The sequence below is a fragment of the Cebidichthys violaceus genome, unplaced genomic scaffold (genome assembly GCF_023349555.1).
Source record: "Cebidichthys violaceus isolate CVI_PGR_0920_01 unplaced genomic scaffold, fCebVio1.0.p SCAF_20, whole genome shotgun sequence".
Classification (NCBI taxonomy): Eukaryota; Metazoa; Chordata; class Actinopteri; order Perciformes; family Stichaeidae; genus Cebidichthys; species Cebidichthys violaceus.
The window spans coordinates 5201269-5223646 of NW_027176373.1; the positions used below are offsets into that span (position 1 = coordinate 5201269).

General features: G+C 42.4%; 2 protein-coding genes across 4 annotated transcripts; both read left to right on the forward strand.

The window, feature by feature from the left end:
• The first annotated feature begins 939 nt into the window (after window positions 1-939).
• On the forward strand, window positions 940-13478 carry map7d2a (MAP7 domain containing 2a). Of its 3 annotated transcripts, none has more exons than XM_068715796.1 (17): window positions 940-1442; window positions 3314-3406; window positions 3871-3945; window positions 4056-4133; window positions 4762-4925; window positions 5143-5239; window positions 5885-5974; window positions 7750-7856; window positions 7974-8089; window positions 8230-8612; window positions 8718-8865; window positions 8962-9142; window positions 9274-9378; window positions 9514-9564; window positions 9773-9812; window positions 10572-11205; window positions 11336-13478. In XM_068715796.1, the coding sequence occupies exons 1-17, from the start codon at window positions 1406-1408 to the stop codon at window positions 11592-11594; spliced, it is 2658 nt and encodes an 885-aa protein (XP_068571897.1). In that variant the 5' UTR covers window positions 940-1405; the 3' UTR covers window positions 11595-13478. The 3 variants fall into 3 exon arrangements, with proteins under 3 accessions (XP_068571897.1, XP_068571896.1, XP_068571898.1); XM_068715795.1 differs by having other exon boundaries at window positions 941-1442; window positions 3871-3954; XM_068715797.1 differs by lacking the exon at window positions 5885-5974 and having other exon boundaries at window positions 941-1442; window positions 3871-3954.
• Window positions 13479-13963: 485 nt separating this feature from the next.
• Window positions 13964-22045, forward strand: si:ch211-114c12.2 (uncharacterized protein LOC336578 homolog). Its single transcript, XM_068715799.1, has 10 exons — window positions 13964-14036; window positions 15358-15419; window positions 15507-16196; window positions 16554-17198; window positions 19933-20045; window positions 20408-20519; window positions 20662-20734; window positions 20967-21038; window positions 21171-21323; window positions 21476-22045. The coding sequence occupies exons 2-9, from the start codon at window positions 15379-15381 to the stop codon at window positions 21312-21314; spliced, it is 1890 nt and encodes a 629-aa protein (XP_068571900.1). The 5' UTR covers window positions 13964-14036; window positions 15358-15378; the 3' UTR covers window positions 21315-21323; window positions 21476-22045.
• Window positions 22046-22378: the final 333 nt, after the last annotated feature.

Consider the following 22378-nt stretch of genomic DNA (forward strand, 5'->3'; position numbering starts at 1 on the left):
AAGGACTTTGTAAAGTTAGCGGAAAGATTAACGTGAGATAACATTCGGTTTTCAAAATAAGATGTTCCGTCTGAATGTTGGATACTTTGTTGTATACTTGAAACAAAGTATACATATTGCATAATGGAAATAAGATTAAATCAATTCTATTCACATTAAGTATGAAACATATTACCTGCTTCTCGTGAGTAAAAGGGAAAATACACCTAAATTGTGCGTGAAGTGTCTTTATTCTTTGATTTGACGTTTGCTGGAAAGATATTAAAATGAATAATACCTGACTGACAGTTAATTAAGATATCAGAGATGTCCTCAACATATTCATATCAGTCATTGTCTGGAATTATTGAGAACAATATTTTTGCAGCACCTCAAATATTGTGATATTAATCGTTTTTGTCCTGAACATATATGCATTAGTCATTGTGGGGAATTATTGACAAAAACATTATAGCACCTTAAACATTTCAGAAATTTGCCATTTGAAGATACAAATTCAGTTCAGAGATTTTGCATAGTAAAATATCTTACTTGACTGACAGTCAGGTATTATTAATTTTAATATCTTTCCAGCAACCCGCAAATCAAAGAATAAAGACACTTCACGCACAATTTAGGTGTATTTTCCCTTTAACTCACGAGATGCAGGTAAATTTTTTTGTACTTAATGTGAATAGAATTCATTTAATCTTATTTCCATTATACAATAGGTATACTTTGTTGGCATCTTATTTTGAAAACCGAATGTTCGTCTGTAGAAAACCGGAAGTTGTCTTACATTAATCTTTCCACTAACTTTGCAAAGTCCTTCGCTCGCTCCCGATCTGTGCCGCTTGAATGCGTTTACCGTGAATTTCAGCATATAGGCGCACTAAAAGTTAAGTGTCTGCTGAGTTGACCACGGAGATCTGAGTGTCTGCTGATTTGAACGCAGTTGATTCTGCGTGTTGTCCATCTGCCTGTTGCATTAAAGCCAGCTAAATTTGGTTTGAGCTGCGCGCACAGAGGAAGTCTCTCCCTCCCCCCTCATCCACCGGTGAATTGCTGATGGCTTGTGTATCAGGGCGGGCTTACGCTGCGACGCACAGTGTGGTCGGTCGGTAGTAAACTCGATTGTGTGCGCATCATCATCTCCGCTCCAGCCCCTGCATCTCTCTCCTCCATTCACACACACACGCACACACACACACACGACTCTCGTGTCCTGTCCGTCATCTCCAGCCTGCACAATGACCTTCAGACCATACAGTTGAATGGTGTGTGGTGGTTTCTTCCCGCTGTGGCTACGCATATTGCTGCTGCCGCGGAGGGCAACGTATACCTGTGCTGCATTGGCATCACTGCGGACTGTTTTGGGTGACAGCACGTCCATTCATTCAAGTGTATTGTTCCTGTGACAGCTGCTATGGCGAAAACAGCCACATCATCCAGTGAAATAGCAGGTGAGCTTGATGTAAACGTTTGTCCGGTTTGGTATCATCGCGCTGTCGGGATCTGTTGTTGTGTTTGCTCCGCGATTTAGAGCAGACTCATGAATGACGCAATTGACAAATCCGCTGCTTTTGTGCATGATGCAGGCTGTGCGGTCATGATCCGGCACCACTGTTTTGTTTATTCTCTGAAGCTCTGAGCAGGTTGTTTTCAATGGAAGCAGGTCTAAAATGTGCACTTTATTATTTCCTTTAGAATAAACACAAAACACCAGGCAAGACGGGTTTTTTTTTATCACGAGTGAAAGTGAGCAAAACAGAACTGGAGTGCATCTTTTGTGTGATTCTGTCCTCTGCCATAGTTTTACATTTTCTCATGTGGGGATATCAGAATTACAGATTTAAGTCACTTACAAGCAAAATCAGGCTATATGTGTGTAGCCGTTTTTTGGTGATGACGCAACTCAATCGGATAAAAGGGTTCAAATGGGTAGAGAGAGGACGGCTGGGTTGTTTCCTGTGACACAGACCCATGGATTATACTGTGTATTTTGTTTGAGCATCAAACCATTTTGTGATGACTTTGTGGGTTGAAGGACTGGGTCACTGTCTCAAATTGCATTTACCCTCTACGCTCTGAAAGAAGGGAAATCTCCCTGCAGATTGATAATCAAATTTGACACAATTATGAGTAACTCTATCCAGACAGGAGAAAATGCTTTTCTCTGTCACATTAGCTGCTTCACTGAGAAAGTACTCGGTGAATACTGGAGGCATTTTATGTTGGAACTCATCAGTGTTTCACTTTTATGTCAATGGATGCATCTTGTGCACAATATTGTGTTTCTACAGCTTGTATTTTTACAATAACAGTGTTAATGTTACAGAATAATGTCTGGACAGCTCTATAAAATAAAGACATAACAGAGTATGAGGGATATTCCTCTCATAATAAAAGCTACCGTAAATAGTTTACGCTGTCACACTGCTAGTACTGTAGAAATCAATAATATGTCATCTTGGAAAATGATAAATGTCACAAGTTAAGATGATTAATATGTTAAGTTAAGTCAGTTGAGCACAAAAGTTTAGGTCAAAGGAAAAAAAACAGCTCTCCTGTCTGACATCAGCTCAACCACATTTAAAAGGCCAGTGTGTAGGATTTAGAGGAATTCATTAGCAGAAATAAAATACAACATAACTGGGTTTTCATAGTCGTGTGTTTGTTAGCTTAGAATGAGCCTTTGTTTCTACATAGGGAGCGGGTCATCTTCATGGAGTCCGCCATATTGCACCGTCATGTTTCTACAGTAGCCCAGAACGGACAAACAAAACACTGAAACACTGGTTCTTGAGAGAGCCTTTTGTGTTTTTATGTTACCTGAAGGCCACCAAAGTTCTCCGAACACGCTTGCAAAGGGAGACGTGAGCGTTGTGATGTGAGTTCAGTTGGTTGCATTCTGCAGCCTCACCACTACAGGCCACTAAATCCTACACACTGGTCCTTTAAGGGGGCCTCAGTGTTGTCTGCTCGGTTTCAGTATACACAATAAAAGCCCTGACTGAAAAGAGAGAAATTCTCTTGATCAAGTGAGGCAGTTATTATTGCAATCACGTAGTGATTCAGCACATTTTAAACGTCTTTTTATTTCTGTAGTTCACGTGGCAATTTAGTGGCACGTCCAAGATTTTGATTAATTGGAGACTCTTAATCACCATATTACATAATAGATGTGTCTAATACTTTTATCCTGTGATCTCACTCTGGTTTCCTTCATCTTCTATGTTCAACCATTAACAACCATTGTGATATCGATGTGAGAATAGCAGCTTGCTGTTTCGAACAATGCTCTTTGTATTCTTCTGTTTGTTTTGTGCGTTAGGTGAAAAGATGGCACCACCGTCCATCACTCTACTTCCTGACAAGAGATCTCCGACAAACGGTCACAGCTCTCCAGCCCGAACTGGAAAAACTAGTGAGTAATCCTCTCCGGCTTTTGTCACACGATGCGCGCTTTCCTTCCAACTGGTTTCATCTGGATGAAAATGACTGACTACGCAGTTATTTGGATTATTGCACAGTTAATAAACATCATTATATGACTCTGTATGCCTACAACAATCAGGACTGCTCTGTTGTCAGCTGGTTACAGCAGCAACAATAACCGAAAGAGGCTTTCAGCATGTGTGGAGTGACTATCACATCAAGGACAGCTTCCTCCCCTCTCCTGCACATTGCTGCAGTTCGCCCTTGGCATAGGGCTTCTTAGCTTTTTGCAACACAATGCATTTAACACGGAGCAGCCCCACACAGAGCTGACAAAATGCTTCCCTCTTCTGGTATCAAAGCAACACTGCAGATCAGCGCTCTGGTGCTGATGTCATTCCTCTTTAGACCAGGCTGACTGTGCTCTCTCTCCTTCTGGCATGGTGATCCCAGCTCCATCTAACACAGAGAAAAAGCCACAAATAAATGGACATGCGTCGCCTTCACACATCAATAACAACCATGCAGGTAAACAAAGTAAGTCTCTATGTTTTGCTTCTATTAAATTGATTTTCTCTCTTTCTCCTTTCAATGTATTTTTTTTTTGTTGTTCTCTGACATCATTCTTCATCTTTCAGTTCTGGAGGGTTATATGAAGACAGACGACAGGATGCGATTAGCCAAAGAGAGACGTGAGGAGAGGGAGAAAAGCCTGGGTAGGTTATGTCCTTTTCTTGTGCAAATAAACATGCTGATTTGTTTGAACTGAGAAAATCTGAAATGCCTTTGAATTCCTGTTCCTGCTGGGATTATCATTTCAGTGCAGTTTTCCCTGCAACGTTTTTTGTCATGACATTTTTTTCTCCACAGTTTAATTGGTTATGGAAGGACTTTGCTAGCCAGTAGAAGTTGAGTTCACTGACTTTTTGATATGATGAGCTATGTCACTTGAGACAATGGGACAGTAACATAGGAAAGTCCACAAAAGTAGGTCATGTAATCATGCAGTCCCAGCAGTTGCCTCATGATGACAAGGGTTTCTATCTACATGATAGTCTCGCGTGCGTATTGACAGATACAAACTCAAACACACAGAAGTTCAGGTAATGAAAGATTGTTTAGCTACATGAAAAATACACTGAAAATTATTTTGAAGAGAGAGAGATACAAATTTATGAAATTGTTGTTGCAAAATAGTAAAAGACCTTTTATTTCTTCCGTGGTATATATTCTGAACTCTACACGACCAGCCAAATAGTAAAAAGCCACCGGCAACCACACGGGACCATTAAGTCAGATTTTTGCACATGGAACCTGGAGCATAATTTGTCTTGTCTCTTTCAGTGGCCAGGGAGCAGCTGATCAGGGAGAAGGAGCGCAGAGCTCGGCTGCAGTACGAACGCACAGTGGAGGAACGCTGGAGGCGGCTGGACGAGCAGAGGCAGAAAGAGGAGTTCCGCAGAGCTGCAGTGGAGGAGAAGAGGAGGCAGCAGCTCGAGGAGGACAGGGTCAGCTGACTTAACAACAACAACAACAACAAAAATCATAATGAATCCGTCTATTCTAAGTATACACTATTGCCTATCTCATTTGTGATTGTGTGTGGGAAAGATACGTAGAAAGATTGTTCATGTGACTCATCCCTGGCAGTGTGTAGAAATGACAAAAAAAGCAAAGCCACTAGTGAGGTGACAGTGTTCAAAATCTCTGCTGTGTTGCGTTCAGGAGCGACTGGAGGCCCTGATGAAACGCTCTCTGGAGCGCAGCCTTCAGCTGGAGCAGAGGACCAAACGCTGGAGCAGAGGCTGCCTAGCAGGAGCAGGTACGAAAGAGCTTACAGCTGCGAACAGAGGTGGTTTTGGATACAAGAGGCATGGATGCAAGACCTGAATGACCTGAAACTGATAAGCAGCAGGATATGGAAGAAAAGTTTTTTCCAGAGGGATTGCATTTTGCTGTATTTCTGTGAGACACCATGACACAGTATGCGTGTGTATGTATGCTATAGGTTTGTGTGTGTGTGTGTGTAAAGGAGAGCCTTTCTCATGGCCTGATCATTGCTGATAGCCTGGCTGCTGAAGTATGCATGAGCAGAAATGTGTTCCTGGTTTCCCACAGAGACGGGATGGTGTTACATATCTGCACTGGTGTCCATGTAGCACTAAATCACACCTTTTAAACTGTGGTGGATGATTGACATAATGGAGGTGGGAAAACAAAACAGAAATGATCTGTGCGCATCTGCCACAGTAACATTTACGATAGCCACTGGGGAGTCACCACAATTGGAGATTTTCAAAGCCTACTCATCGTAGCTTTAAATCAGACAAACAAAAGGCATTACATCACACCAACTCTGCTGGTATGTTAACTCCCATCCAGGTCTTGACAGCTGGATGAGGAATTGCCCAGATAAACTGTTCATAACGCTCTGTCTGCTCTGCTCTGCTCCGCCCGCTGCCTATAGGTGACAGTGAGAATGCCCCACTCCCTTTCTCTGCTGCCTCCGCCTTTTCCCATGGCATTGCCTCCCCCCTTCCTGCTGTCAGCGAATCTGGTAAAGTTAAGCCCCCCTGACCCTCCCAAATAATTCACCCCTCCTGTTCAACCAACAGTTACCATGTTTGTGTTTGTCTGCCTTTTGGCAAGCTTAAACTTAAACCAAAGGCAAACATGTTCTTCCTGTGACGCATGCATGTTAAGCTGCTCTGTTGTTGAGTCTCTGTGCAAGCAAGATATAAAGTACTCTCTGTGTTACTTAAGCTCTGGTATGTTTGCTATGTTTGTGCTATGCTGCAGTGGCTTTATTTTGAGTCACTGTCACAAAATGGAATAGCAACACTGTGGAGACAGGCTTCAGGGATGCAAATTAACAGGCACATGTTATCGGTGCAGGAGCATTTACTGGCACATATCCAAACTATAATGTAACCTCATATTCATTCAAAAACAAGCGGACACATTTCCATCTTCCTAATGTTCTCGAGGGACTGTCACTCTCTCTCTTGAGAGGCAAACTCTGCATTATGTCTGCAAGCAGACCAGCATGCAGGAAAAAGAGGACAATAAGAAAATGCAACAGCATCGGCTGAATCTTTTCAGCAGTAACATGTTGTCCTCCATTAATGTGTCCCCTTCAGCCTGGCTTTCCTATATGTTTGCTTAAGTAAGAACACATGTTCAGTATATATGACTCTCTTTCAAATTTCCCTAGAAGTCAAACTGCAGATTAGTTTACCCAGATTAGTAACCTCTCAGAAATTACAAACAGGCTAAAGGACAACAAATCAGAATGACTTGAAAATCTCAATGATCCTAAACACTAGAAGTATTATTTTCAGCTTGTAGATGAGTTAGAAGTATTTGTTTCATTTTTGGTAACATATCTTTCAAAATGAAAGCAGCTGAGTGGTGATGACTCCGGGTCCCTGGAGCAGACGGTTGGGGGGATTAATCGCACATGACCTAGAATAGACATAAAACAGACACAGATACAGCCATCTCACTGAGAGGGCTGTAGTCTTTGGAGATTACTCTTTACAGATGGTGACAGATGGATGAGAAGTTACAAGAGATGGCAATAAGATCTTCGTTCTGTGTGTAGGGCCTTTGCTTTTGTGATTGTGAGTTTGAAAAAAGGTCTGTGTGTGTGTGATTTTTCATTTGCTGTCATTGTTTTGGGTGTGGAAAAGAGAGAAATTTTGGGAAATGGGTTCGGGATTATTGTTCGCAGCCATGCTGGCATGTGTGTGCTTGTATGACACTGCATAGTAGCGTACAGACTCAGGATTAATTCCTAAAAATAGCAGTGGCATAAACACACCCCATTATGTCTGACTGTTGGCTGCATCATTTAAACGTACTGGCAGTTAAAAGACAAAGACGTGTTCAATAGCAGACCCTCAGTCAAGTCTAATCCAATTCTGGGAAATCAATGTCCTCTTTTTGGCAGAATCAGATCAAAACTGTGTCCCTCCAGGACAGAGGTGCTGACTGGGCGTTGACCTGGACAACGTTCCTCCTAGAACTATTTTCTGGATTTGAGCTGTAACTTTGCAGGTTTTCTACATAAACAGCTGATTGGCACAACTTCAACCAAGGAAGATAAAACGTATCACTCAGTGAACCATGGATGCCTGTATCCCTTATGCATTTATACCTTCTGGCTTAAAATGCAACAGACCTGCCAACTGACTTTGGCTGCCAAACATGAGTCTGTAAGCTTCGGCTGGGTGCAGCACACACTGTCCAGTCAAGACCTCCCTTGGCTACTGTATTGACACCCCTTTGTCACTTTGAGATTTATTAAGAATGGTGTTTGTCATCATGTAGCGCCCTGCAGCCCCCACAGGTCACCTTTCCGCGGCTCCCTGAACCCCGCAGATCACAACAGAGCTGGACTTCAGGGAGGCTCTCAGTCCACTCCCAATACCCCCAAGGTCAGACCTCATACATGTGCTCTACCTTGATATACATACGTAACATCTGCAACAATCAAACACTAATGGATACGAGCTGCAAGATGTTATGTATTAAATCCTTCTAACTGCTTACAGAAAGAGCGGCTGCGCAGAGAGAGAAGAACTGCATCTCCAGGTTGTGGATCCCCTTTGAGAAGAGCCGAATCCCCTGCGAGTGTCACCAGGCACTTGGCTTCCCCTACTACCTCAAAGTAAGATTATTTGTTTGGTAAAAGGCGGGCAAACGCTGCTGTCAGCAGGGAGCCTTACCTTGTTCACACAGCATTATTTTAACATATCTCTCCTGTCATGAAACACTTCATTTTTAAGCCAAAAATCTATCTGTGTGCAGGCTGGCATCTAAAATGCGTTCCCATTCTCCGAGCAATGCACATCAGTACCATTACTCTCCTACAAGACAACGTTCAAACCTGTCACCGGATGACAGGAAACCAGAAGACAAGACGCTCGAGAGACATGGTGAACAATCCAAAGCGGCGAGAAAGAATACCGACATCAACAGCACGAATCCATCTTCACAAGATGTGAAAAATGTGGTCAACGCTGAAATCACTAAATCCAGACCATCTCAAGGAGAAACCTTGGATAAGCATCTCAGAGCTGACACATCTGAAAAAAAACAGTCCCCTGACAGAAAGGACCACATGTCTCCCAATGTGGATTTCTCAGAGAAGAAGATGCAAAGCAACGCTCAGGATGGAGACAAGAAAAAAGGTGGACTTCATTCAAGTGAAAACGGAGTATTTGTAACCTTACGTTGCATTAAGATTTAGTAGTACACTTGGATGATCTTACCCCAGTCTTTTCTGTGTTTGACAGAATCAGCACCATGTGCGTCCACGGGCAAAGTGGCAGCTGGCACGACAAACGCAGAGGAGGCTACCAGGCTGCTGGCAGAGCGAAGGCGTCAGGCGCGGGCTCAGAAAGAACTGGAAGAGAAAAAGCGGGAGGAAGAGGAAGAGGAACGGTGAGTTCATTGAAGAAATTGTGAGTAAGAGGCTGCAATGATTTGTCTGTGGGATTTAAATCTTTGATTGTTTTCAATAAGTGTATGTACCATCAGATACAGGGAAGAGCAGCTGAAGAAGCAACTTGCTCAGGAGCGGCAACAGCAGGAGGCAAAGACTCAACAACTGAAGGAAAAGGGGAAACATGAGGAAGATCTTAACAAGCTGAAACAAGAAGAGGACAAACGAAAGAAGGAGGAGCAGGAGAAGGAGCTCCAGAGCCAGATGGACAAAGAGGTGACAGATGATTTGAGGCAGTTATTTTTTGCCCTGTCACTGTATGCATTGGGTTCCGATTTTTGGTTGTTTCTATGTGAATTTCAGGATAATCTTTGACATGTTGTATAAATTGTGCTCTGCCTTAACAGAAAGAAAAAGCCCAAGTCCAAGCTCAGGAGGACGCAGAGCGTCAGCGGCAAGACAGAGAACTGCAGGCGCAACAGGAAGAGGAGGAGAGGCAACTGAGAAAAAAGGTCATTTTTAACAGAAACATCCTAAGCACAGTCACAGCACTCATTGCATGTTGACTGCATGTTGCACTTGAACTATTTTAAACTCTGAATTCTGTGAAGTTCACACAGTGATTGATTGTTAATGTATTTTTGCAGAGAATTGAGGAGATCATGAAGAGAACTAGGAAGGGTGAAGCTGACTTGAAGGTACTGTAAGAGACGCCCCTGTTCTCGTACAGTAGTCCCGCTGCCTTTAAGCACCTGCTGATCATGTGATTTTTCAACTTTCATTTATTAAGACTCTGACTTTCTGTTGTTACCATCTTTATTAAATTATTTTGTTGGTGATACTTTGGTTTTGTGTCCTGATTACCACAAACATTGACTTGATCGTCTCTGTTCTGCATTGAATCAGAAGGAGGAGCAGGTGGAGACGAAGCCTGTCTCACCACCAGGTTAGTATGTTACTCAGTCGCCCTGCCAATACTTACGTTTGCTTGCTGCCCCTGCTTTCTCTACCCCTCTCTGTATGCCTTGCAGCTGTAAAAATGCAAACAGGGCATGTATAGGTTATGATGTGATTTATTAATTGGCTTATTTAGAGCATGCACATCAGTAATGTACATTTTTATGACTTGGCTTGTGTAAATTCTCACTAGAGGACCAATATTTTTTCCAGCATTCTTGTTATTTTCTTGTTATGCAATAATTCTAATGCATTGGCAGAAGGATGAACAGCTATGACCCTTGTCTACATCAACCAAGCAACTTGTTTGTTCTTTGGGCCATTCATTTAAAACCATCTGGTGGAGGATATACACTATTTTGTATAATATGGAGCAGCTGCCAAGGACTTTCCTCTTGGTGCTGACAGGGCACCTTTTAATGTCGAGCAGTGTCCTGGGAGCTGACTGTAAAATTAGCCGCTCTTGAAAAAGTCCTTGGAAGATTCATTCAGGCACTGCTCTGCGAAATGTGAGCCTCACGCTTTATTTGGAGTGTCCTGTGTTAAATCTCAACTGATTTGGGTTTGACAAATGAGCCAAAGTCAGTATTTAGCATGAACTTGTCCAGTAATTATTCTATTAATATGTGGCTTCCGATATTGCTGCTAGTGGGAATAGACCTGGGTCGACTCAAATTAAATCCAGTTGATGTTAAATGGACAGTCCAAATAAAGTGAAGCCCACTGTGATGTTTTTCATTCTCCACAGGTGAAGTAAAGACTGTTCAAACTAACGCTCAGGTGAATGAGCAAACGATCAAAAAGGTTGAGTTTCAGGTTAAAGAGCAGGTCAGCATGAAGGAAAGTGTCCTGGTGAAGAGAGAAGCAGCAGCACAGATGGACAATCAGAAGAGTTTGCAAGTTAAAAACAACACCCATCAAGTGACACCAACACACACTGTTCCTGACAAGAGACCGGACACCAAACAAACCAGTGAACAGCACGGCAGCCAACTTAACAGGGAGGCCAAAGCCTGTGTTCTCAAGCATCAGGAGAGAGTGGTGGAGATGAATGTAAACAAGCAGCACAGAGCACATGTTAGAGCCGCAGACCAAACTAATAAAAAGACGACAGCAGATGCTAAAGTCAACCAAAGGGAGGGCGGTATGATGAATGGAGCGGTGAAGGGTGAAGGAAGTGCCTTGAAGAGAAGCCATCTAATTGCTGAGGTAAGCAAACAGCAAAGCTTGCATGTGTCGACAGCCGCTAAAGGAGGGCAGGTCATCAGACCCTCTGTGGGGCCCCTGTCACTGGGACACCTATCACCACCAATCATCAAGCTGCAGCCCCTAGATGTGAAGAGTATGGGGTCATGTGATGAGGTGCAGTCCATGGAGGTGAGGTGAGTCATCAGGTAACCCTGTATTATTATTATTATTATTATTATTATAGGGGTACTGACCACATTACACATGTGGTCTTCGAGGACACAAATATGACATGTAATTGCTTTCTTTATTATGATATTCCAGCCCCGCTTCAAAGGAGGAACTAATTTCAATCCCAAAGTTCTCGCCAGTCAATGAAATCCAGCACAGCAGCGTGAGCAACACCCGGGCTCTCGAAGACCTGATCGACCTGACAGGCAGCATCACCTACCCCAAAATGTCCTCTGAAGGCAACGTTGGCGACTGCAACAAGAACCTCATCGAGGGTGTTGTTAGTCCCATGGCGGACTCAAAGCTCATTGGGCTGTCGTCTCCGTCCTCAAATAAACTTAGCATCCAGTAGTCCGTTAATAATATCTCTCTCTCTCTCTCTCTCTCTCTCTCTCTTGCTTTCTCTCTTTTTCCTTCTCTCTCTGTCACACAATTACACTCACGGGACGTCACATTCTGAGTGTGTGTCACTACATTTATGGGAATAGAGCCATAAAGATTTGACTTAAAATAAACTGTAAACAATGACATGCAATATAAAGAAAACAAATATTCTATATTCTAATCACGTAGCAACTGACAATTTGAAAGTAGGTGTGAAAGATTTTGTTTAATCTACACAAGTGCGTTTGCTGGATGAGCACATGTGACAGAGGGTCAGGGAGAGAAGGTGTGTCTGGACTTGTGAAATGATTATGAAAAAAGACAGGGTTTAAAATATTATAGACATTAGAAAACACACTATTGCTAATGTATGGTAAGAATCTCTAATGTTCTCTGCACAGATTCCTCACTGGGTCTTCAGTCTCAGTACAGGAGTACCAAAGCTCAGAGCATTGATGACAGCGTTTATACCTCTGCCTTTCCTCTTAAGCCTTTAATTCGAATGCAATGTTGCTGGGAAAGGCATGGCTATTACATTTTCCTGTTAGCCTCATTTTTAATACTTCCAAAATGTCTCTCCAAGGTTATGTTGTTCATGCATGTGTTGATAATTGATTTGGCTGGAATTTAAAGGATTTATCTGGCTATCTAGACTCCAGCAGGACCGCGGGATTGTTATGAGATGATTTATCCTTTTTTAAATCTTTAACTGGACTTTTCTAACTGCACGTAAGTGAGGAGGATGATTCCAAAGCCGTTGACTTGAATATTCGAACATTGAGAAAATCAGGCATCAACACAAATGATGGCACAACCTATACTACATGTTTGCTGCGGGCTAGAGTGAACACTTGGACTCTATTGTGAATGTACAGTAATTGCATTCATAAAAGCTTATTTAACGTCAATGATTCCATGGATTTCCAGCGATGAAAATAGTGACGGCTGAGCAGCATCATGTCATTTAAAAAGGTTTCTGTAGGTGAGCCTTGCTATGTAAAGGGTTTCCAAGGCACAGCACTAATGGATGCATTAATCTTATAGACATACAGTAAAGTACATAGATTTCAATCAATAGATATCTGGCGGTTGATGTGTAAGACTGAAGTGCACTGTGGCAGGAATGTTTGCTTAACAATCAACTTGTAAGTGTGCCCTGTAGCTATGAAGATGCTGTTAACGTTTTTACTCCCTCCATCATCTGCGTGGTCCTGTGTAGGAATTATTCAGCCGGCTCCTTTAACTTCTTGAGATTCATAAAATGACTGATCATTTTTCCTTTTCTGTGTCTACATGTGATTACAGTAGAGATGCCTTATGAGGGACCGATTAGTTACTGTCTTCTGACTATCTTTTCTGTTTAAGGTACTGGGATTATTGTGTGTGACCTGTAATACTTGAACCCTGGTTTGAAACGCTTCACCTGTGCCATGCGGCAGAAAACAAATATACCAATAGCGTATACACATTATTATGTCATTATAAATGGGCATTTAGATTTGTGTTCCTCAGACAATACATCAACTGGAAGAACAGGAAGATTTAATCTTCTTAAATGAAGTAGCGTTATATGTATGTTGCATACTTTGCATATTCAAACACTGCTGTTTCACATTGACTTTAGTTATGCTTTTTTTTTTATTTAAGGGGACTAATTTAAAAGAAAAGCAAAAGAGTATAAATACATGATACAGTATATACAACCACTTCAAAAAGTATTCAAGTTTGCTCACGCCCATATTTCAGAACAGTCTTTCACAGTCAGCTTAACTCTTTAAATTATGTAATTACTGTAGACTCTGTGCATGGTTAGCATGGTCATAACAATGTTATCCGAAACAATAAAATGTGAAATTGGGATGTCTGTGTTTTTGTTCGTGTGTTTGTGTTATTAAGCAATTAAAAAGGGGAGATGTTAATGGCATCGGGCACACAAACATAAAGTGAAGAGATGGAAGACTTCAGAGAAATCACGCCAATAGATGTATTGTTGTTGTCCTTAAACACAACAAGCTAAAACCAAAGCTGTCTGATACAACAGCCCTGCAATAAATCCTGCAGTATAGCCTCATGAAGTTTTTGTTCAACTGTGGTGGGGGAGGTGTTGTTTCAATAAGATATGTGTCTAAACTACAGTCTACTCTTGCTGATATAAATGGGGTAGATACAATATAATAAGACACATCCTCAACACCCAACAGAAACTGAATATCATGAGGCTAAAAACCTTCGTGAAAGTGTGTAGACCGTGCTGTATGCACTCCGAGCCGGTAGGTGGCGCTCCAGTCTGGCTGACACACGTGAACGCTGTGTTGATGAAGGGCGAGGTAGCTCAACTGCCACTCCGAAGAGCAGCGCAAGTGCGTCGCAGTCGCACGTAGCTTTCATCGAGTCGACTATTTGTCTTTTGGTAAGTAGTGAACTTAAGGATCAAAATTACACGTAGTGATAGAGAAAGTGACGTTTGGGGATTTCTGTTGTCAAACTTGTCGCTGAGATGTCCAAGTGTCTCGTGAAGTAGAGCTCAGTAGAGTTTGGGAGCTAATTAGCGGAACACACAAGCTAGCTAGCTAGCTAACGGTTAGTTCGATTTGCATGTATTGTTTAGTCGCTAAATCTAAACAAGACCGACAGATTGACCTAACTTTACTTTACTAACGTCACCGTTATACCCTGCAAGCAGGGGCTTGGTTTTTACCCACGTGTGGCACATAGTGACTGTCGTGTTATTTTCTGAGCTAGCTAGTGGGCAGTAGCTAACACCAAAAATGGAAGCACGAGCCTGCCCAGATTCCTCACCAGGACTTAAGGATCAGGGGCCGAAACTGAACCCACTGCGGCCATAGCGACACATTCAAGCTATACCAACTCGAAGCTACCGTTTCGTCCATTTTGGTTACTGTGCTTACTTTGATTTTTGCGTCTTTTGTTTACATTCATTGTCCACTAAGATCGTCTGATAACGTTAGATCCGCGTCTTGAGTAAATGGTAGGTCAGTCTGATGTACAATTTAGTATCGAGGACACAAATATGAGGATGTTTAAATATGTTTTAGTGTATTTTTATTTAGTTCTCTCTACTGTGGATTTCAGACCCACTGTAGTTGCATCGTCGCGTTTCCATAATGGCAAAACAAAGTATTTAGGAGTCTGTTGCAATGAGTAGTCTCTGTTTATCTGTGCTGTACTGATTAGGTTATGTAAGTAAGTGGACTTTGGTCTCTGACTGATAGTTTACATATTGCTGTGGGTTGTCTTTAGATATTTTAAACCTTTTAAAACTGTTGAAGAAAAATGTGCGTTGAACATTTTTTTTTGGTGATGTTTGAGTTTGCTCGTTTGATTTACAAGCTTGAATACTATTAATACACACTACATTTTATAATATAAAAATTAAATTAAATGCAAAGTTATATACATTGTGATAAGTTCTAAAATATAATTTTAACATAGTATAGTAATTTAAATGATATGAGCGTTTTTGCGCGTGCATATTGATTATTTCCAAAGTACAACAGTTTTTGTAATTTGACTGCATTTTACTATCATTGGATTGCTGTTTAATATTCATTATGTTATAGTAACTTACTGACTACCCAGCTTGTCTAAAACATGAATATGAGCTTCAGACTATGGAGTCAGGGCGGCTCAAAGATTGTGTTTTTTAGGAATCTAACATTATCTCTGCTTAAGGCTGCCAAGACTCAATATGTTTTCTTTTTTCTTCCTAGATTATTCACTCAATTCCAAAGATGGTTCGACCACATTTTGGACCACCTCGTTTGAAGCCCAGGTAATATCACTTTGGTGTTATGTTCATGGTCGGTAAATCTTTATACAATGTGTTGTGAACTAAAAATGTTTTCTTGTGTCCTATCAGACCTTACGGAGAGGGTCATGGCATTGGACCTAATGACGGGAATTACAACCCTCACTCCAAAAATCGAAGAGATGTCCAGGGCTACCCAGCAAAGGCCCCTTTTCACTGGAGAGATTCCAGAGGTAGAGGACGTCCCCCAGTAGTCAAAAGAGCCCCCCTGATGGGAGAACAAAGGGAGCCACGTTTCAATCACTGGAGGTCCCAGAATCAGGATTCCTTTCAATCGTACCCTCCCAAAATGGAACCCCACCACAGCCAGAGGAGGCAGTCTCCATTCAGGCAGAATCGCTCCCCTCATGTCCAGCACCACTCATCCTCTCGCAGCCCAGCACAAGGATCCCAGAGTCAAAGGGGCCCACCTTTCCACGGCCACCCCTCAGGTCACAGGTCGCCCTCCCCGAGACATTTTCGCAACCACCCAGCTGACAGGAGGCCCGGCTCGGCACCAGCCTACCAGGGGTCTTTCAGGGGCTCTAAAAGGCAGTCAGGTTTTCAGCATCAGGAGCAGCGGAGTCGAGACCCTCGTGGGAATTTCAGTCCCAGAGAAAGGCCCTATGAGCACTCAGGTCATGGCATGAAGCGCTGGAACGAGGTCGGAGCATTCTCTCATCCACACAATGGAGAACATGGGCCCTCTGGTTCACAGAGGAACCCCAGAGAGATGCATGGCAGAGGCTCATGTCCAGAGAGGTACAGGAGTGAAGCAGCAACCCCAGCTGGGTAAAATTATTAAAAGAGGAGGCCTGAAGCGGGCCCAGTCCTCCCAGTCACGGGTGTCGTAATGATTACCTCTACTCTACCCCAACTCATAATTATTAGAGGGGATTAATGAGGGTCTGATGTAAATGTGGTTTCACCTGCCATTGAGAGGAGTGTTACGTCGTAATTGCTCTTTGAAAATTTACTTCTCCTACCTGTTTCATTCTGTCATGGCATTATGAAGGGGCTGCATTAAGATAAACGTTTTAAAAAAAGTTCCACCTCCCACTAAACATGGCAATGGATCTATCGTTGTAATGATTTCTCTATTGTTTGATGGATGTGCAGGTGGTCATCAGAGCAAGACTCCAGGCGGCAGCGTGGTCCGGTGGAGAGGCAGGGCAGCAGATCCCACAGTAGAGAGAGGGCACAGGATATCCCTCATCTGCCCCCCTTCAGATCTCCCCCATGGAAAGGGGGTCCATCGCCATCGTCCTCCTACCACAGGAACCCTCAGGAGAGGCAAGTGGCGGGACCCCGCAAGAGGAGGATATCGGACATCAGCATGCCCTCACCAGACCCGGAACTGGAGCACGGCAATCCTAAACAACCCCGAAGAGAGAGGCCTCAGCTGCTCGGTATCCCCAGGCCGTTTGGTGGTAAACCTGTGTCTCTTAGGGATAGAAGTTACCCGGTTAAGGACAGACAAGTCCAAACAGAGTCTCTCATGAGGCTCAGAATACCAACATCTGTGAGACCCAGGCCCCCCCGCCTGGACGACCCAGCCTCGCGGGAAAATGTCAGCTCTGTTCTTGCCATCCGGAAGAGACGCTTCCAGGCAAATGCAGGTCCCCTGAAACAAGTGGAGCCGAGGAGAGGCAAACCACAACAGTCACCCCCCCGAGAACAAAGCAATACCAGCAAGTCCTCGAGAGACTCTGATTCAGGCAAAGAACAGGTGGAGTCTCCTCGCCGCTCCTTGAACACACACAGGTACGGTATTTTCCTTCTAGCACTGTTCGCAGGGGCTTGATGATGATTAGGAGGTCAAGAAAGAATGTCTCTTTGTGAAGGGGGTGCCAGCTGTGGAGAATGGAGATATCGGGATGAGCTATGTGTGCAACACTGATTCAGTTGATGAGAAACTGCGAAAAGGTTTTCAAATGCCTCCCTGTCTGCCCGATGTTACAAAATATCTTCCCCAGAAGCGGGCCGAAGAGAACGGGCTCAGTTACGCACCATGTCGATAAAGCCAACGTGTTTAAAACCCGACAAATGTTTAATACCCTCGATGACGAGCGTGGAGAAATAGTTGATCTGTGCTGTTGAAGGATTCCTCAGTTTGTCGGCATTAAGCTTGAAAGAAGTGCTCTTCGGTATGTTGTGAAGACTCCCTACTCCTCGTTAGAGAACACATTGAAGCTGAAGGTACAACGCGTAGTGTAAAACAGTGCGTGTGTGGAAAATGTGGACACAAAAAGGACTCCGTTTAAACCGCTTACGCCGAAATTGCTGCGCTGCCCCTTTAAAACCATTGGCAACATGTCAGCCAATCATGGACCACGGAAAAAGAGATTCATAACTAACTAAAACATGAGGCCGCAAAGTTACAAGTCAAACGGCGTGTTTGATGTTGGGATTTCCAAAAACAAAGCCTGTCGGAGCTGTGACACCTTGTTTTACTTACTGAGTATAATTACAATATCAAGATGGATGACGTGATTGTTGATGACAACGAAGACGACAAAAAGCCAGACACCAACGAGGACATGACTAACCCCCATCAGAGTTAGATGACATCGTGCACCTGCATTCATTTTTACTGATAAGTTACGTGATCCATAACTCCATAACCATTGTTTCTGCACATCAAGTTACCAAAAAGGAAACATCATTTTGTAATAGACTTTTAAAAAAAACAGCCTAAAGCCAAGACAAATATGTTGGCAAACAATTGATCTTTTTTGATTAATACAGCACATTAATCACTATATTCAGGATTTTTTTTTTTTATCCTCACACATTCATAAAACGTGTAGCTACGTGCACACTAGACTCTTGAGTAATGCCAAATTTTTGTTTGACAAAAAATAATTGAAGACACAATTCTTTACCACCTGACGTTTGAATCCTTCTGTACGTCCAAAATTCCCATTCGGCAGAACGAAGAGGAGCTTAACTACTGCTTCATACTGTGCATCAAAGTACTGGAGCTTTTTTTTTGCTTCTCTGCACTTGTGAGAACTTGAAGGAAACATTCAGACAACCGTGTGTCAAAGCTGGAGAATTTTGATGAAATGCACCGGGCCCAAGTCAAACCTGCGACCATAAAGCAGTTATTTGGCCACCTCCTATAATAATAATATCAACAACGCCTGGAGTGAAACAGGCCTTGAGGTGACACATTTAAATGGCTGAAAAAAAGATACTCTGAAGCGTCTGAGAACAAAAGAAGACCACATCAAGCTTCTTAAAAAATGACACAAATGGTGAAACAAGACAGACCCGAGAGAACGGATTTAAAGTAGACGAGAGATGAAAGAGAATCCCAACCTGATACGACATGGACGGAAGCAAGACCAGTTTGGTGCTGCCGGGTTCTTAATGTGAATGCATTGGGTCTGGACCCACAGGTCGGCATGTGCCGTCGTCAGTTCCTAAATCTAATCTGACGTGACCTAAATGTAAATGTTCAGAGGTGCACATCATCAGCCTGAAGTCAGAGTATTCAGTAGCCGCTTTACAAAGTCTCTCACCCAAACCTGCGAAGACATTGATGATGGACAAAAGATGTTCTCAGTCAATTCTCTGCTCTTAACGCTCGTTGTAACCTGAAACTACTACATGAAGAGGACAGTGCCGGCTCCTTGGCTGTGATTTTACAACAGAACCGATCAGACGATCATCCTTTTATTAAATCCCTGCCTTTTCCTAAATCATGCCCCCCCAAACGTAAGATGAATAGGAGATATTAAGGACTAGAAGTCTCACTTGTGGGCACTACAAAGCCTTTTGTCAGTTGCCTTGAAACCTGGACTTGTTCACGGGCAGATGAACACTGGATTGTCTCTTAAAACCGCTGCACGACTACGACAAAGAAGCTGTTAATCTGACACGAGCACCCGCCTGGAAACGTGTCAAACAATTCACTTTGGAGCTACTTCAAGACTCAAAATCACGTGAAACCCTTCGGATGACAAAAGGTCAAAGACAACTAAACGAACTAGGAACGACCCGATGACAAAGTTCAGAAAAACAAAGTGTCGGTCCGACTGTGAAAACAAAGCATTGTCCTCCTGTGCTTCTGAGAGAGGGAGGATAGAAGATATGGTGATGTAGACCGATATCTAAAAGCCCGCTCTAACGATCACTGAGTAAATGAAGAGGGCTCAGATTGATTCAGGGTACAAAAATAGGAGTAAAGAAGCATGGACATTCCATGGTTTTTGTAAGTACCCATGTGATGCGTGGCTTTCTGATCATTTCTCTGCCTGCAAAACAGTGCTGTTCATTACTGGTTTAAATTGCTTCTAAGAATTGAGCTGATTTTTTTTTTTTTTTTACTTGCAATCCGTTTTCTTTTTAACCACTGTGATAACTTGGAATGTTTTGATGTTAATGTATCCAGGCCAACATTTAAGATGTTCACACGCTGACATAGGGTCACATGATACCGGTAACGGGAATGCTGATGTCGTTAACGCGTCCCTCACTAATCTGTCCTCAGGTCTTCTTCTCCCATAGAGAAACGTGACCTCGTTGTTTTGTCCCACTGGCCTCCCGGGCCGAGCTCCTCCTCTAAGGACGACTCGCCTATGAAGGATCGCAGCCCAAAGAACGGTGAGTTGTTTCTGTTCTCGTGTAACCAGAGGCCAGTGTTTGTGGTACACAGTGTTTTGATTCATATCACTTTCCTTTTCATATACATTCATTTGTTCTGTAGGTTTAGATACAGGTTTATCATCGGAATCAGAAACGGTTTATTGCCGTATTTGTTTGCACATACAAAGAATTTGATGATTTGATTCCTTTGGTGTTTGGTGCATAACAATAAACAGTACAATAATATAAAGACATAATGAAAAAACAATGAAAATATACATTAGAATATGAAAAACAAACGTATAAGAATATGTAATAAAAGAAAAGTCTGTTGATTAAGTGTATTTATTCTGTTTCTACTCTTTTCTTTTTTGTTTTAGACCGCAGTTCAGATCAAGAGGCCACACCGAACAGCCGACTCTCAAAGACGAATGATTCCAGGTCGTCGCCTGAAGACCGCAGACAGGGCTACATGGACAAGAGGGTGTTCAGGTACATTTCATACAATCAGTTTTTCTCAGTGTTTGAAACAAGTTTAGCATTTTTTTAAGAAGTGCAGTGTTTCCAATGGGTGAAATGCAAGCTTCATGCAGCGCGTGTGTCCTGTTTCTGATGTTCTCTTCCATCTTCGCAGGCCATTTAATACGATGCAGGACAGCTACAGACCCGGGAGGCCCTTCAGGAGACCAGGACAAGGACCCATGCAGGTGAAACAACTGTTGCATAAGTCTGTGCAGACCTTGTGCCTCTCTAAATGATCATTCACAAAGAGTAACGGCAACACTTTTTGAGTACTATATCACACTTTTGAAATGTTTCATTATATTCAAGTGTTTTGCAAAATCAAATATGCAAGTATTGTGAGATGAATGAGTTTTACATTTTATATGTAAAAGGAGTAAGTGAGGTAATAGTGTACTGTATCATTGTGTTTTACAGAGACCACGGTTCCCCGGTGGTCCAAGGAAGACGGGCCCTGAACTGTCTGGAAATATTAGAAGACCTCTCATGGTACGCCTGCTCTCCTCAGAGATCACTCCGTTCTTTTTTTGGAAATGTGAAATGGCTCGTGGACTCTGCTTTTCTAAATGAGTAATAATTAAATTGTGTGTTTTTGTTGTTTTTTTTTTTTTTTTTTATAAGGAGAGCTTAGTGACGCGTCCCTTCCCAAATCAGAGGCCAGTGTTCAGAAAGAGTCACTGCATCATGTCCAAATACCGCAGCATGAGAGTGCAGCGTCAGCAGCGAGCGCCGTACAACCGAGGGCCCAACCAGCAGCGCTGGTGATGAACTCTGGTGAGTTTCCTTTGCGTGAGGCAGTTTACTGTGTAGAGAATAGTTGTCCACCTTCAGGCCATAAGTGGGCCTGTTGTTATTTATTCACTGTAAATAAATCTGGATTTATCACAACAAAGCAATCTATAATTTGATTTTTCTTCTTCCCACAGTCTGCGGACAGGATACTGGAGAACATTAGAAAACTGTCATCAATCTCTTCTCTGCTGGGTGGACTGCACAAACCGTTCTCATTAAAAATCCCCACCTGCCTGTATATTGTGGAAGTGTTGTCGCTTACATTTGTTCTCTGGTACAAGTGTTTCATTTGCATCTTTACGGTATCGCAGTATTTTAGTTTTAGGGTATTTGTAACGTATGCTATTGCGTTCTATTGTTCTGCTTTTTTTTCCTCTTTCTTGTGTATAATTATTTAGGAGTGCCGCCTGTGGTCTTGGCAGTCTTTGTTTTACTGAGATGGTTTTAGCTTTTTTTTTTTTTTTTTTTTTTTTTTGTCTACCAGCAGGAATCAATTTCAGGTCTGTGAAGTCCAAGAAACGTTTACTTTAGAATGTCACCCGTACTATTTGTAAAGACTAATCACATGAAGTGTCCTGTTTGATTGATGGGTGTGTTGATTAGACTCAGCATCTTTTCAAATGACACCTAGCTACTACTTGTAAAACTTGTATAATCATGTTCAGTTTATTGTTACTTGAAATAAAACCAAATTTAACAAGCTCTTTTTGATTGTTTTTTTGCTTGTAGATTTTGACAAAAGAGAAATGAAATAATACTGTTTTTAAGAATCAAAAGCTATAATACAGGTTAATTTTTTAGAAATAATTGAACAGCTTTATTCCCTAACTTTAATAACCATACCGTAAGTGTCTACAGGGGCCTATTAAGATGACACTTGACCACCAAATACTGATAACACCCATATGATAAAGCTACCAGTTATCCTCTGAAATCTTAAAATAGCCAACAACATTGCTCAGAATCCTGTATGATTGTGGAAGCAGTTACGTGGTTCTGCTAAACTGAGAACCCAGATGACATGCAAAAAAAAAAAA